Consider the following 16219-nt stretch of genomic DNA (forward strand, 5'->3'; position numbering starts at 1 on the left):
TTGCCAGGCCAGAGGCAAGGGCCAGTGCTCCAGGAGAGAAAAAAATATTTCCATGTAGCTGTGGGCTTTTGCCCAGACGAAGACGTAGCCTTCCAGCTGGAGTTCACAGTTTAATGGAAGAGAGTAGCCATACCTCAGGACAGTCCACGGTGAATCCCATAGGAGAAGGACACTTGTAGCTCTGGGAATGTACAGAGGATGGAGGGCCCAGGGAGACCTGGCTAGGGGAGCAGCAGATTTGGGTTGACCCTTGAAGGACAGGAATGGAAAATGCAGAGGGGTGGGGTCAGGCCAGTCTTCTGGGGGTCAAGGCAGGTAAATCTAGGTACCACATGTTGTGGAGGGGTAAAGACAGAAAGATAAGTTAAAGCCAGAGCTGAGTTAACACTAGATTTAGAAGTTTGGCCTTGATTTTGTTAGCAAATGGTATGCTAGTAAATGTTTCTAAGCAGAGGAGTAGATGCTTATGATTGAAGTGTGTTGCCTGAATCTGGGGAGGGAGGGGATTCATACTGAAAGTGTAGGTATGTGATTTGCTTCACAGTAAGTCATAGTTCAAGGGAAAGAAAATGTCCTTTCTGCAATTTCCTGATTCTCTAAGGTAAAAAAAAAAAATCAGTTTTCCAGTCCTGAATTTATCAGTAACAAATTCAGCATGTTCTGTTTGTTGACAGCTATTTCCCCTATTCCTAGAACAACATGTGGTACGTAGTAGCATACGATAAATGTTGAATAAGGATTTTGCGGGAAATTATGAGTCACTGTTGGTTGTGAATGAACTGTCCTTTACAGCTCTTAGAATCACATTGTACTGCATTTAGAAAATTATTTTTCATGATCCTTCTCAAAGTTGATGATTTTCACTGAAAACAATGTGTTTTTAAGTTAAGTTGAAGTTGTTTTACGATTGTTTACATTCAAGTTGTTTTGGAAATGCTAAAACATTTTTATCAACGTTAATTATAGAGGAGGTACAGAGGTCCCAGTGTTGATTATGAAAATTTTATATGCTTCTGCCATACTCGGTCCCTCCAGATGGTTTGTCGCTTTGGGGTAGTTAGAACAAATGTAGGTGGAGTCAGTTTTGTATTTGATCATGTCTTATTTTCTTCTGTGTGGATAGCATCAACACTTTATGTATCGAGTCACTAAACGAGTCGATTGTTTTCTTCCCCGAATCTCTTAACTCATAATGTGCCATAAAATATATGACATTGTTGGGGCGCCTGGGTGGCGCAGTCGGTTAAGCGTCCAACTTCAGCCAGGTCACGATCTCACGGTCTGTGAGTTCGAGCCCCGCGTCAGGCTCTGGGCTGATGGCTCAGAGCCTGGAGCCTGTTTCCGATTCTGTGTCTCCCTCTCTCTCTGCCCCTCCCCCGCTCATGCTCTGTCTCTCTCTGTCCCCCAAAAAATAAATAAACGTTGCAAAAAAAAATTAAAAAAAAAAATATATATATGACATTGTTTGCCAAGTGCTTGGCATGGTAATTCCAGACTAGGTCATTCTGACATATGGAGAGCATTTTTGCCGAATCTCTCATTCCTCACCAGTGTGCCTGGAATGCCATTCATGCTAGGTGGAGGTGAAATTCCACAGTGAACTTACAGTGTTGCTGTTTGCTTTCAGGGATCTAGAGTGGCTTCATTTTCTCATTGCATTGAGGGAAAATAGCAAATTACAGATGTTGCTTTTTGCAGGAAATGTAAAAAGGCACAGTTGTTCTGATAATTTCTTAATACAGTGAACGTTAAAGAACTTCCTCTTCTCATTGTCTTCTTAAAAGGGGGAAACGTTCTTACGATACATGAACACAAAAGAAGGATGGATTATTTTTCCAGTAAACAGGGGTATGGTAACTTCCCACAATAGAACTGTGTTGTTGCTGTACATAGATGTTTTTCTAAAACACTGGCTTTTATTTCCAATATATATTTAAGGCTAATCGCTTCTTTGTTGGTGAAAGCTGTAATTCCATGAGGAATGAAGACAGGATAAATATCACTTGGAGCAACATAAAGACTGTTCTGAGCTGACCTCAGATCACATTTTGAATTTTGTGCTTGGGTCTGTGGCCTGGTGCATATAATGAAGTCCTGGCTTATGCCAACTAGTTTAGGTATTTTAGATCTTTCAGTTTAAAAAATATCTATGCATTTTTTATATCATTAATAATTACTCTTTTTAATAAACTTTTTACTTTGGAATAATTTTAGACTTACAGAGTACAGAGAGTTTCCATATACCACCCCTCACCGAATTTCCCCATCTTACAAGACCATGGCACAGTTATCAAAACTAAGAAATCAACATTGGTGCATTACTATTAACTACAGATTCTATGCAGATTTCACTAGTTTTTCCACTAATGTCCTTTTTCTGTTCCAGGATCCAATCTAGAATCCTACATTGCAGTTATATCTGCAGATTTTTTTTTTAATTAAGTTTTTTAAGAAGGTCATAGACCATAAGGATTTCATTTGCTAGAATAAGATCTTAAGCATATGGTACTTTCATGATAGGTTTGCCTGATGAGTTTCTAAAATGTCTTTGCAGAGATTGCCTTACAGCAAGTTTCCATGTTCTTCCGATCAGAACCAAAGTGGGAGGTGGTAGAACCGTTGAAAGACATAGGTGAGAAACTGGCATATGTCTAGTCTGTTAATACAGGTCACAGAACTGGACTCTTTGTCACACTTTCCTATCTGTATCCTGAGAAAGCTCTTAAATGCAGGTGATTTCTTTTTCTTTTTGCTTTCTGACTGCCTGGAGGTGCAGCCCATAATTTTTATACTTCATGAATCTTGGGTAAAGCACTACCTGAGGGTTTGGAGGGTAGTACTGTGTACTTTTAGGGCCCTCATTCATTTGCCGTCACTCTTTCTCACTAAACTTTAACTGAAGTTTTCCTATTCCCGTGAATAGAATAGTTTCTTTGCCGTTGTTTTTGGTGTTTTTTTGGTGGGGTTTCTGGACTTTTTGTTTTGTTTTGCTTTTCTTAAGTACAGTCTTTCCCATGTCAACATTACCAAATGGTCATTTTGCTGGTGCCTGTGTTACTGTGGATAGTATTACCAAACTTAAGTTTTATTATTCTTTAGTTGATGATATTTCTGTTGGTGTAAAAATGATATGCTATAAATACATCTCTGCTTTTATGGCAGGTTGGAGAATAAGGAAGAAATATTTCTTGATGAAGATTAAAAATCAGCCAAAGGAACGGCTAGTGTTAAGCTGGGTAAGCTGGTTTTTTGCTTCAGTCTCATTTCAGGGACTTTAGCTGGGTTTATGAAAGCAGATATTGGAAAAGAGAATTAAGAAACTGTACTGTGCTCCTGAATGATGTATAAGGCCTCTTCAGTCCCACAACAAAAGAGAGTCATTTTGAGTCACTTTGCTTATTCATTTGGTTATATGGATGTGATATTATCTGATTAACTAGTAAACATCTGGAAAGAAACAGGAACAGCTTAAAATATTTCTGGAGCCTCTTTAGGATTGGCAATTTTGCAGTTTGTTTTAAGGAAGACATACTTGAACATTACTTTATGTTATATCTCTCACTTTGGGAGTTCTAGTGATTTGGTTAATGGAATTTGATAAGAGTGTAGTTAAATCCTGGTACATATATGTTTATATTCTACCTCTCCAGAAAAGCCTTGAGGCAACAAGACTTAGTGTGGTTTTCATCTTTGGTTTACAGTCATATATTTGGGCAAATGAAAAAAGGGAAAGAGTAACAAGGAATTTTTCTTTTGATTACTAAGGCAACACCCTAATATTTCCCCCCATGTTTTCAGGCTGACCTTGGTCCCGACAAGTATCTGTCAGATAAAGATTTTCAGTGTCTAATCAAACTTCTGCCTTCCTGTTTGGTGAGTACAAGCCCTTCTATTATTCTACGTACTGATGACAGATTCACAGTGTTTTCTTGTAGGTGACCATGGACAGATGAGCTGGAAATACTCTGTAGGCTCAACGGAATGGAGAGGTAGAGTGGATTTTAGTTCAGACTGAAATTGTTCAGGGCTACTCCCATAGTTAAGAGGCCATTTAAATGGCATTCGTGACATCTACACAAACCATGAAACATGATAATTTAAATGGTTATGTGTGTTTTAAACAAATGTCAGAGTAGGAAAGCACCCACTTTGTTCTTGATGAGGATGTTTATATCCATGGAATTGAAAGATCTGTTTCTAGCCTGAGAAAACAGAACTAATATAGATTTAGATAGGCTAGGTACGGGGAAGCACAAGAGCTCTTTTGCTGTCTGAGTCACTATTCTCACAGGCCAAATAGTTGGCCTTTAGGAGTGCCTGGTATTGTTTATGCTAATGTACATTTTGATCCAAGGCCTTTAGTGGAAAAAAACACATCAATATGTTTCAGAATATATACAGAATGTCTTCAGGAAAAGACTAATCTGGCCAGAAAATTGAGTTAGTATTGATGTTCTTTATCTGTGGTCTGCATGAGGATGTAGGACCCTAGACTGAGTCATTCATGAGCACAATTATGCTGACCTGTCTAGTTGGGTTGGCAAGTTCGTTTTTGAAGATAGAAGGTCTTGTCAGGCTAGCAAAACCAAGCTTTTAATGAAGTGTGATATGTAGCCAAGAAAAATGCTGTGGTCTTTGAGTGTGATTAGTTGTGTGACACAGGCTCTCAGCATTCAATTCCATTTTTTTTTTAATTTTGGTTTTCAACATACATACATACATACATACATACATTTATTTATTTATTTATTTATTTATTTATTTATTTATTTCGAGAATGAGTACACGAACAGGGGAGGGGCAGAGGGAGAGATGGAGTCACAGAATCCGAAGCAGGCTCTAGGTTCTGAGCTGTCAGCACAGAGCCTCAGGCAGGGCTTGAACTCATGAACTGTGAGATCACGACGACTTGAGCCGAAGTTGGACACTTAACCAACTGAGCCACCCAGACGCCCCTCCAAATTTCTTTTAATGGTTGTGGTTTTTTAAAAGGAGGTAGTACAGATAAGTGGTGCATGTTAAAATTGTGGAAAGTCAGAAAACATGGAAAAGCAAAAATAAAATAAAACTCACTTGTAATCCCAACCAACCAGAAGCATGAACCAAAATGTGTAGTTGTTGCTTTTCTAAGCTTTATATGGTTATTTTTGAAAAATTATATACATATTATTTTAAAACCTGATTTTTTGGTTAATGGTATACCATGTGCATCTTTTATGTTGAATACATATAGTATAACATCATTATTCTGGCTCCATAGAATTCTCGTTGGCTTTACTTCAGTTTATTCAGCTAATCTTATACTAGACATTTGGACCACTTCCAGTTTTTTGTTCTTGTTTTTAAAAAAAAAGCCACAGTGAACAATTCAGGCTAAACATTTGTACCCATCCTTCATTATTTTCATAAGATGATAAGAATTAATAAAGGAGATATTTTGAGACTGTATAAATATCCTGTTGTTACCAAATCCACTAGTTTTAGCCTCATTGAGATTTTCCAACTTCATCATTCTTCTTAGGTTTATGAGTTGGCACTCTAAGGAAGAGCTTCCTATTCTCCCCTCTGTTTATATCGTATGGACTCAAAGATTTTTATTTTATTCATTGGGTTCCTTTTTGGGGTGATGATAATGTTCTAAAATTAGGTTGTGTGGTAGTTTGTACAGCTCTGAATCTACTGAAAACCATTGACTTGTGCACTGTAAATAGATGAATTTTAATGGTATGTGCGGTTATATTTCAATAAAGCTGTTAGAGTGTCAACATCAATCATTTTGATATGATCAGGAGAAACTTCATGATCAGTTACTGTATTTTTTGGACGCACCCTTCCATCCCCACCCCACTCAACCCCTGCCTCCCGATTCCTTGCACAGCTCAGCTCCTAAGGGTTTAAATTTTAATGTTATTCCTTTGAGCTAATGGATATTGTAATATCTGTCTGAAGCCACTTTGTTCATGTAACCAAAATTCCAGGTCATACGAGGACTTTCCTTTCAGTCATTAAATAATTTGTCTCACTCTTCACCCCACTTGGTTGACTCGGTGTCTCCATCTTAGGAATACCCTGTGAATCGTCATATTGAACACTCCAGTAGAAGGATCGGAAGATTCTTGCAAGCTGCTTTTGATAAGGGCTTAAGATGCCAAAGGATGCTGCTTTTGCTTGTTTTCTGGCTTTTACATTCCCTGGCGTGGTACCGAACAGCAGTATGAAATGTTAGGCAAAGCTGTGAATAAAGACACATTTACCCTGGTCCTCACTTGGCTGTTCTAGGATTTGGCTATAGTCTTTACCAGTTTACAGCAGCAGAATATTAAAACCACTGTCCCCCAAACTCAGACTTTCTCTTTCTTCCACCCTTTTGCCTGGGTTCTGAGAATGTGCATACCCAGGCAGATACCTTCACATGTAGAGCTCACCGTGCCGGTTAGCCACCTCCCTTTGTTTATGTTCCTTCTCTCATCTAAAGAACCAGGTGCACCCAGGTGGCTCAGTCGCTTAAGCGTCTGACTCTTGATTTCGGCTTGGGGTGAGATTGACCCCTGCATGGGACTCCGTGCTGACAGCGGGGAGCCTGCTTGGGATTTTCACTCTCCCCCTCTCTCTGCCCCTCTCCCCTCACGCTCTGTCTCTCTCCAAATAAATAAACATTAAAAAAAATAAAGAACGAGGTGCTAGTTGGTCATCTTGTAAGAAAATGCCATGTATTCAGGGACATCCCCACATTTATGTGCAACTACACAGCTGAAATGGTACTTGTCTCTATGTAACCAGATTCTTATCTCAAAGGACCTAGACACTGATGTGAATAATCGTGAATTTCTTTCTTGTTTTGGCAGCACCCTTACATCTATCGGGTCACCTTTGCCACAGCTAATGAATCCTCAGCATTGCTTATTAGGATGTTTAATGAAAAAGGAACTTTGAAGGACCTGATCTACAAGGTACTTGTGCAAGTTCATGGTCATAAGGACTTTCTCAAGTCCCTTCAGAACCTGTTGTTGATACTTGAGCTTTAAGTTTCCAGAAGTTAGGCCCTGGGGGCTTTATTTTAATTTTGATTTTATTTGGAATCTATTTTGACTTTAGCAATAAAACTACCCAGTCTGGTTAAAGAGCATTTCTTTCCCCACATGGAAGAATGTTCGACACAAAATGCTTAGGTCCATTACATTGTAGGCTGCTTTCTTAGGTCAGTTTTAAGTTTGTGTCTTTCACTTAAGAAAGCAATACTGCAGTATCTCAGGAAAGTTGGAAAATAGGACTTTGGGGTCTGCCAAGGTCAAGACCTGTTTGATCTTCACTGGACTAGAGAAGGGATGGAACCCAGGTCAGCTTCTTTCTATCAACTGTACAGACCCTTGTATTTTAAAAAACCACCTCCTGTGAGCTGATCTCATCAGGCACCACCAGCTGCTCAGACTCCTCCCTGTTCCAGGAGGCTGTGTGCAGAATGTAAACCCTCTGCTGCTTTCTTATGTGCTCTTTGTTCTTTTCTAAAGGCAAAACCAAAAGACCCATTCCTAAAGAAGTACTGCAACCCTAAGAAGATCCAGGGCCTTGAACTCCAGCAAATAAAAACATATGGACGGCAAATATTAGAGGTAAGAGGTATTTAATATTTGTTTAAGCTGCATTGGAATTTCATCCAGTTTACTGTATTCTTTTGGGAAAGTTCTTAGGCAACATCCAAAATAGTTTAAGTTGTCTGATCACTTATAAACTGATGGCATTGTCCCATTTTATCCCAAAAAGCAAATATTTCAGGCCTAAAACAGCAGTTTAGATCTACAGAATTACCAAAGCTTAGCTATTGGAATTTAGTGTCTGATTTTTAAGAACTTTACTGTGCAGATACCAACTTTTGTGTTATGTTTGGTTGATCTTTATCTTTGTGCCAATATTGTTGGTTTTGTTTTGTCAATATGTAACCGTATGGCTCCCTTGCATAAGTGTAACTAGCATGAAAAGGCTTTCCTGTTTTCTTTCTACATCAGTGTTCTCTAGGCTCCTTGGATTGTGAGACCCTATCAGTGAAAATAATTTAAACATAACCCCACCCCACCCCCCGCCGATGTTACATATATTTAACTATTATATGTGTACCCTACTACTAATATATGTTGTACATTATAAGTTAGGAAAGAAGGAGATTAAAGACAAAACAAGAAGAAGGAGAAGTTAAAGTGGCACCTGAGTGGCTCAGTGGTCCGACTCTTGATTTTGGCTCAGGTCATGATCTCACAGTTTGTGGGTTTGAACCCTGTGTCAGGCTCCATGGTGACAGTACAGAGCCTGCTTGGGATTCTTTCTCTCTCCCTCTCTCTGCCTCAACCCTGCTGACATGCGTGCGTGCTCCAAAGGAAGGAAGGAAGGAAGGAAGGAAGAGAAAAGGGAGAAGTTGTATCATTTTCTTCCAGTCCTCAGTAGATTGCCCTGGGCACCCCCTTTGGCTAGCACTGCTCTAGTTCACAAGGTCTTTGTGGGGGTTTATCTAGGGATCTGGATTACTGGATGAGCCACTGTTTATTAAATGGCAGGAAAAGTTTGCTTCTTTCTGTGGGAGCCGGTCATATGTTGCTGTTAATAAACAGCCCAGTATATTCTGAGAAGAGATTGGTCTAGAGATGTCTTCAGCTCAACCTCTTTTCCTGAATAACTTTGGCCGATGCCCTGACATGATAGCTTTACTCATCTGTGCAGGAGGATCAAGACTGTGGCCTGAAAAGAGCTGGCCCGTTGAGATCAGAAAGTGCTTAAAGTAGAGCTTTTTGGCACCAAAGGTGTTAACCCCAAGTACATGCAGACTGCTCCTCTGTTGTTTGGAAATGAGGGAGCTTATTGTTGTGTCTCATAGCTGGAAAGCATTCAGCATCATCCCCTTCTCCAAAGAAATGGGTGGAAGTGGCATTTTTCTTTAGGAATCTCCTCAGTGACCTCTTTGGTTTTGTTTCACAATGTATTGACTTAAAATACAAATTTAACCTGTCTCATAGCTGAATGAATTGGGGGAGAAAATGTAACCTATACATATTTTTTAATAGGTACTAAAGTTTCTACATGACAAGGGATTCCCTTATGGGCATCTGCATGCCTCCAATGTGATGCTAGATGGTGACACTTGCCGGCTGCTAGACCTTGAGAATTCTTTATTGGGCCTTCCTTCCTTCTACCGATCCTATTTCTCACAGTTCAGGAAAATCAATGTAAGTTGCTAAAAGTAACAAAACAGCAAGTTCATTTTTTGGTATAAATTGCCCCCATGCAGGACCCATGATCTGCCCATGAAAGAAATATGCACTAAGCAGTGAGAGGTACAGGCAGGGTAGGCCATGCCTCTTAGCCCTCTTCCTCCTACAGAGCATCACTGTACCTCCAAGAGCCTTGTTGAAATGGTAGATGGGACACGGAGAGATGTAGAATCACTGACTGGAAAACAGTGGAGTAGGACCAAGATCTTGAGTCAAAGTAATGCCTTGTGAGCTTTTGCAAAAGGCTTTGGAGTTGTGTTTTCACTACCAGTTGTGGGTGGAGTTGCCCCTGGGCCATGTTTCTCAGTGGAAGTGTAGGAAAGGAGCATTGGAATTCACAAACCCAAACTGAAGGATGACCACGCTGCTGCTGTCTTGTCTTCCACAGACATTGGAAAGTGTGGACGTCCACTGCTTTGGCCACTTACTGTATGAAATGACTTATGGACGACCGCCAGACTCAGTGCCTGTAGACTCCTTCCCTCCTGCACCGTCTATGGCTGTGGGTTAGTATGGGGTTTGAAGGAGTCTTCTGGGCCCTGGTAGTCTGCAGAGTTACTCACCCCCTTTCCAGAGTCCAGGAAGGACCCAGAGGAAGTTGGCATGCTCCACAGTCAATCAAATCCAATTTAAAAGTCAACAAAGTCTGAGCAATTTATTTACATGCACTTCACTAAAAATTCAGATGGCTTGTCCATTTGTCAGGCTATCTGAAACCTCAGGAGATGTTTTGTAACTGTTTTTAGAATTTTGAAAGTAGGTTGTAAAAAGAAGTATGGCTGGACTGAGTCTGATAGAAAAGCAGAAACCAGGAGCAGGCAAATTGAAGGCAGCCTTTCGACTAGGGCAGGTGTTGGGAGCCAGACTGAGGCCGAAGTGGGACCTGCAGGGAACAAGAGAACCAGGGGCTGGGCCTCTTATAAATAAAAGCCTGGCAGAACGAGCGTGAGGAGGGGTAGGCAGGTAGACAGATGCCTGGAAAATTGGATCCAGAAGTTCTTCCAGCATTACTGAGGGGACCGAGGAGAGTCCGAGGCCAGGTGGGAGACACCTTTGGGAGAGGGATGTAGGAACTGATGCACACTTATCCAGGGACCCTTTCATGCCCTCCACAGCCAGCTCAGAACTCACTGCTAGAGCACTGAGAAGGGAGGGCAGGGTAGCTCCTGGACCCCCAAGTCTTCAAGATCTGCAAGCTAAGCCTCCACCAAGTGCTAGTTCTGTGTCAAATGAGGTGGTTCAAAAGAACAGGCCCTGAGACGACTTTGTGTTGAGTTTGAACAGCTGAAACTCAACAGTGACCTGTGAGTAGAAAAGTCTGGCTGCTTTTGTTTATATATCATCCAAGGTGTTGGATGATGAGGTATCAACAGTTGGCATTTTGTGTGCTGGTTTTGATTAAAGGCACACAAGCAGCAAAATGTCTTTCAAGTTCAGAACTTTCTGTGTGGTGTTTACTTCTCTTTTAAGAGAGCAAACACTTTTATGAATGATATCTTGAGTCCTTCCTCCAATTATCTTTGAGATATATTTAGCTTTCTGTCAGCATGTGGTTTCTGAACCATTTATTTTGAGTCATCGGTAACATCCATGGTGCCAACATCCCCCTCCCCCGTGTATGCCATCTGTCTGTGCGTGAAGAGTTTTGACACCATCCTGATCAGCCTGCAGACAGTTGTTGCGAAGTGGTGTCAAACTTTTCATCACCAAGTGGATTTGCCAGCATGTTCTGTGGAACTAAAATGTGTATCTGTTCATTTCAAGTGGCCGTGTTGGAGTCTACGCTGTCTTGTGAAGCCTGTAAAAATGGCATGCCTACCGTCTCCCGGCTCTTACAGATGCCGTAAGTCAATCATATGCCTTGGTTGTAATCTTCATAACTATGTCAAATGCCAGCCTACTAACCCAGGTGCTTGGTACCATAGTAAATACCCAATCGTGGTCCTTGCAGAGTTAGAGTGACCTGCTTGCTGTTGGTCACTTGCAGCATGATATCATGACCTTTCCTCGTGACCTCTCTGCTACCGTAGTCTGATGGCTCTGCTTTGATGTCCACACTCTCACACGTGTCTCTCCCTGTCGGTGTTAGCATTGTGTGTGTGTACCCATGGCATCCCCCACCTAGGAAATCCTGACAGAGGGCTTGCTCAAGCGCTGTCCTTTATGGCCCTGTTTCAGCACACCAGTTGGCCCTCAGCTGTGACTGGTTCACAAGTCATAGGCCTCAGTGGATCCAACTCTAAGAGGAGGGTAGCACGTTTCTTGCCCCCCATGCTCTTGTTTGTTCCTTTGCTCCCTGAGTAACATTTATTAAACATCTGACATGTACCAGGCCTTGTGCTAGGGGCTTAGAGCTCAGAAGGCATTCTCCCTTAAACTGGGTTATGAATAGTTAAGCAAGACAATTGAAATAGTACTTTGGGGCCTTGCCTCTCAGTATATTTTCTATCCCTTCTTAGAGAGGCAGCAGGTGGTTAAGTAGAATGTGTCTGAGGCTTAGACATAACCCCTAAGGGTTATGGGGGTGGACCTAGCTTCACCACTTCTACCTGGGTGACCTTTGGCAGGTTTCCTGTCTAGAAGCTGAGTTTCCTTATCTGTAAAATGAGGATGATAATAGGACCCACCTCAGAAGGTTATTGGGAGGATTTAATGAGATGATTCCTAATAAAGTGCCAGGTACTTAATAAGTGCTTTTTATTTTATTTTATTTTTAAAGGAGTTCTCTCTCTCTTTTTTTTTTAAAGTTGATTTATTTATTTTGAGAGTGAAAGAGAGAGAACATGTGAGTAGGAGAGGGGCAGAGAAAGAGAGAGAGAATCCCAAGCAGGTTCAACCTTGTCAGCTCAGAGCCCGACTTGGGGCTTGAACCCACAAACTGTGAGGTCATGTCCTGAGCTGAAGTCAAGAGTCAGACATTTAACTGACTGAGCCTCCCAGGCACCCCAATAAGTGCTTTTCAAATGTTCATTATGATTAATACTGGTTCAGCTTATCTTTTGTGAACATGACATGCCATGCAGTGCTTTGTCTGTACCAGCTTGCTGTAGAACACATGTACTCAGGAAACAATAATGTGGGGAACAGGGCAGGACTTAGCTGGAAGTGCATACAGCCAGAACTCAGAGGAGGTTGTGGTAAGTTCAGGTTCCTCGTGTTTAGAGAGGGTCTGCTATAGCCCAGGTGCCGTCCTAGGCCCCAAGGAAGCTGGTGCTGAGGCAAGCAGCCCAAGCCCTTGCCCTGAGGATGTGACATATTAAAGTTCTGCTGACACTGGCATGTCCCTCTCCCAAGCATCCTCCTTTAACAGCAATGTGAATACAGAAGAATAGATCCAGTTAGGGAAATAAAATAATTTTCACACAAACTGGTAGAGGAAAATGCATTTGTGGTTAGGGAACAGCCCGTATCCATGTTGATTTACTTGGGTTTGCATTTGCAGCCCCCCTTTCCGCCCCCCGAAGCTCTTCCATTCTCCACCCCGTCTTCCAGTGCTAAAGTGAATCCAAATTGCTTTTTCCTCACTTAAGTCTTTCTACCGTGTAGCCTTCAGCCTTGCGAAGAATACTTGAATATATGAAGAGGCATGAGCTATGTTCAGTTAAAACATGTTTTCTGGAAGTAAATGGACCTGTGGCCTGGACAGGAGAATTATGTCTCCACCTCCAGAGCCACCCCAGGAGCACTGTGGGGAAAAGTTAACGGTGTCATTTCTCCTTGTGACATACTTCCTGTTTTTTAGAAAAGGGGAGACTCCTCAAGGAAAGAATCATGTACAGCCATTTGGGCACTGTCCAAGCAGCCATTTAAATTCTCCCAACTGTTTTAGTCAAAGCAGTTCAGAATTCCTCATGCTGTTGTTTTTAGTAACACAATATTTTAAAAAGACTTACTTATTTTATTTTTAGGGAGAGAGTAAACAGGGGAAAGAAGGAAAGGGGGAGAGAGAAAGAGTTTTATCCTCCTCTGGTGTTTAAAAAAAGGTGGGGGCGGGGGTGGGAAATTGGTTCTTCTGTTTAGCAATATCTACTGTGTACATTATTTGCAATATAATAAATATAGTAATATAATGAAATAATAATATAAGGATTTGCAAAACTGATTTTTTTTAAAGCATTATTGCTTTGCTATATAGCAGGAGACGTCTTCTGTCCCACAGATGGGGAAATAACCTTCAGTACAGGGCTGACCCAGTCTCTTCCTGGTATAGCCCCTCTAATATTAGGGAATAGGGGCAGCGGGGGTGGAGGAGGACGTTCTGAGGTTTTTCCGAGGTCAGCCTGGGTGGCCTGTAAACTCCTTTGAGTTTGTTGATAAGCATGAACAAACTGGTAGATTGGGCCAGGGCTGAGAGATGTGGTGGGAACCTCATGGGCTAAAGATGTCTCATTCCATTTTGATCTGAGAGGACACCTGGCTTATGAAAACTTTTTTTTATTTCTTTTCTTTACAGGTTATTCAGTGATGTTTTACTAACCACTTCTGAAAAGCCACAGTTTAAGGTAAAGCAAATCGTATCATTTTTTTGGTTTGTGACATATATGAGTTGATTTTGAAACTTCATGCTTTTAAAAAAATTATTGAGGTAGAACATGATGATTCGATATTTGTGTACATTATGAAATGATCACCAACCCTAGTTAACATCTATCGCTATATATAGTTTTCTTGTGGTGAGAACTTTTAAGATTTAGTCTCAGCAACTCTCAACTATACAATACATTAATAATAGTCACCATGCTATACATTATATCCCATGACTTACTCATTCTGGAACTGGAAATTTTTACCTTTTGGCCCCTTCACCCATTTCATCTGCCCCCTTCCCCCTCCCCAGCCCTGGCAAGTCTGTTCTTTGTCAACAATCTGTCCTCTATGAGTTTGGGTTTTGTTTTGTTTTGTTTTGTTTTTAGATTGCACATATAGGTGAGATCATATGGTATTTGTCTTTCTCTGACTTATTTCACTTAGCATAATACCACAAAGCTCCATTCATGTTGTTGTAGATAGAAGGATTTCTTTCTTCTTTTTTATGGTTGAGTAATATTCCATTGTATATACCCCCATTTTCTTTATCCATGCACCCATTGATGGACGCTTAGATTGTTTCCATATGTTGGCTATTGTAAATAATGCTACAGTGAACATGGGAGTGTATATCTTTTCAATTTAGTGTTTTCATTTCCTTCAGATATATACCCAGGAGGGGAATTGCTGGATCATATGGTAGTTCTATTTTTAATTTTTTGACAAACCTCCATACTATTTTGCCTAGTGGCTGTACCAATTTACATCTCCACCAGTAATGTACAAGGTTTCTCTTTTCTGCACATCCTCATCAAAAGTTGTTATTTCTCAGGGCGCCTAGGCGACTCAGTCAGTTGAGCGTCCGACTTTGGCTCAGGTCATGATCTTGTGGTTCACGAGTTTGAACCCTGCGTCAGTTCTGTGCTGACAGTGCAGAGCCTGGAGCCTGCTTCAGATTCTGTGTCTCCCTCTCTCTCTCTGCCTCTCCCCTGCTTGTACTCTGTCTCTCTCTCAAAAACAAATCAACATTAAAATTTTTTTAAAAGTTTTTTCTCATCTTTTTGATAATAGCCATTGTAACAGATGTGAAGTGATACCTCTTGTGGTTTTGATTTGCATTTGCAGGATGATTAGTGATGTTGAGCACCTTTTCATTACCTGTTGGCCATTTGTGTGTCAAGTTAGTGCTTTTTTAAAGCGAACAAAAGAAGGTACAATATTTTTTTATTGGCATATAGTTAACATACCATATCCTCTTATTTTGCATACATCAAAGTGATTTGATATTTTTACTTTTTTTTCCTTTTTTCCTTAAAGAGAGTGCGAGCAGGGGAGAGGGACAGAGGGAGAATTTTTTTTTTTTAATGTTTATTATTTTGAGAGAGGGAGAGAGAGAGTGTACATGTGCACAAGCCAGGGGAGGACAGAGGGAGAGGGAGAGGGAGAGACAGAATCCTGAGCAAAATCCATGGTCAGCATGGTACCCAATGCAGAGCTTGATGTCACAACTGTGAGATCATGACCTGAGCCAAAAGAGTCAAGCTTAACTGACTGAGCCACCTAAGCGCCCGATATTTTTATACGTTATGAAATGATCCCCATGATAAGTCTACTTGCCATCTTTTACCACACAAAGGTATTAAAATATTATTGACTGTATTCCCTATGCTGTATATTATATACCCATGACTTACTTATTTTACCTAAACTTACTTAGTTTAGGTACAGTATTTATAATAGTGAATATTTGAAAACAATCATAATGTTTTACAATTAGGGAATAGTTTAATAATTATGGTACATCTGTTTAATAAAATGTTTTTTATCTAATAAAAGTAAATTTTATTTATTTATTTACTGTTTATTTATTTTTGAGAGAGAGAGTGTGAGCAGGGGAGGGGCAGAGAGAGAGGGAAACACAGTATCTGAAGCAGGCTCCAGGTTCTGGGCTGTCAGCACAGAACCCAGTGTGGGGGCCTGAACCCATGAGCTGTGAGATCATGACCTGAGCCAAAGCCAGTCGCTTAACTGACTGAGCCATCTAGGTACCCCCAAAAGTCAAACTTATAAAGACATGTAGTAGCATGAAAAATGATTATTTGGGCTTAGGGGGAAAAAGCAGGATATAAAATACAATGTGTGAATACCTGTGTCGAAAAAAAAAAAAAAAAGGAATACTTGTGTCTAGAGAAAGGCAGGAAGGAAACATCCTGGGAAGTAGCAGTGTTGTGTAGTATCATGGAGAGAAAAAGCTCAGGTTGATGCCTTACTGTGCTTTTTTCATACCAGCCATTAATCTGAGGCTGGTTTTCTCAGACATGACATTTGACATTTTGGGCCAGATGGTTGTTTGCTATGGGGGGCTGTCCTGTGCACTGTCGGAGGTTAAGCAACATCGCTGGCCTGTACCCACTAGATGTGAGCAGTACTTCCAC

The 16219-nt window shown here is 40.9% G+C and overlaps 1 protein-coding gene across 18 annotated transcripts in view; it reads left to right on the plus strand.

The window, feature by feature from the left end:
- The window catches only part of PXK (PX domain containing serine/threonine kinase like), a 74806-nt gene that overhangs the window by 40803 nt on the left and 17784 nt on the right, over positions 1 to 16219 (plus strand). For 16 of the 18 annotated variants that reach the window (XM_045493357.1, XM_045493358.1, XM_045493374.1 and 13 more), the window contains 9 exons: positions 2555 to 2632; positions 3163 to 3236; positions 3799 to 3873; positions 6846 to 6950; positions 7509 to 7610; positions 9051 to 9212; positions 9646 to 9763; positions 11022 to 11100; positions 13711 to 13759. In XM_045493357.1, coding sequence (XP_045349313.1) covers positions 2555 to 2632; positions 3163 to 3236; positions 3799 to 3873; positions 6846 to 6950; positions 7509 to 7610; positions 9051 to 9212; positions 9646 to 9763; positions 11022 to 11100; positions 13711 to 13759 — 842 coding nt within the window. The remainder of the gene's footprint in view (positions 1 to 2554; positions 2633 to 3162; positions 3237 to 3798; positions 3874 to 6845; positions 6951 to 7508; positions 7611 to 9050; positions 9213 to 9645; positions 9764 to 11021; positions 11101 to 13710; positions 13760 to 16219) is intronic. The other 2 variants (XM_045493360.1, XM_045493359.1) reach the window with 1 other exon arrangement.

This window comes from Leopardus geoffroyi, chromosome A2 (assembly GCF_018350155.1).
Source record: "Leopardus geoffroyi isolate Oge1 chromosome A2, O.geoffroyi_Oge1_pat1.0, whole genome shotgun sequence".
Lineage (NCBI taxonomy): Eukaryota > Metazoa > Chordata > Mammalia > Carnivora > Felidae > Leopardus > Leopardus geoffroyi.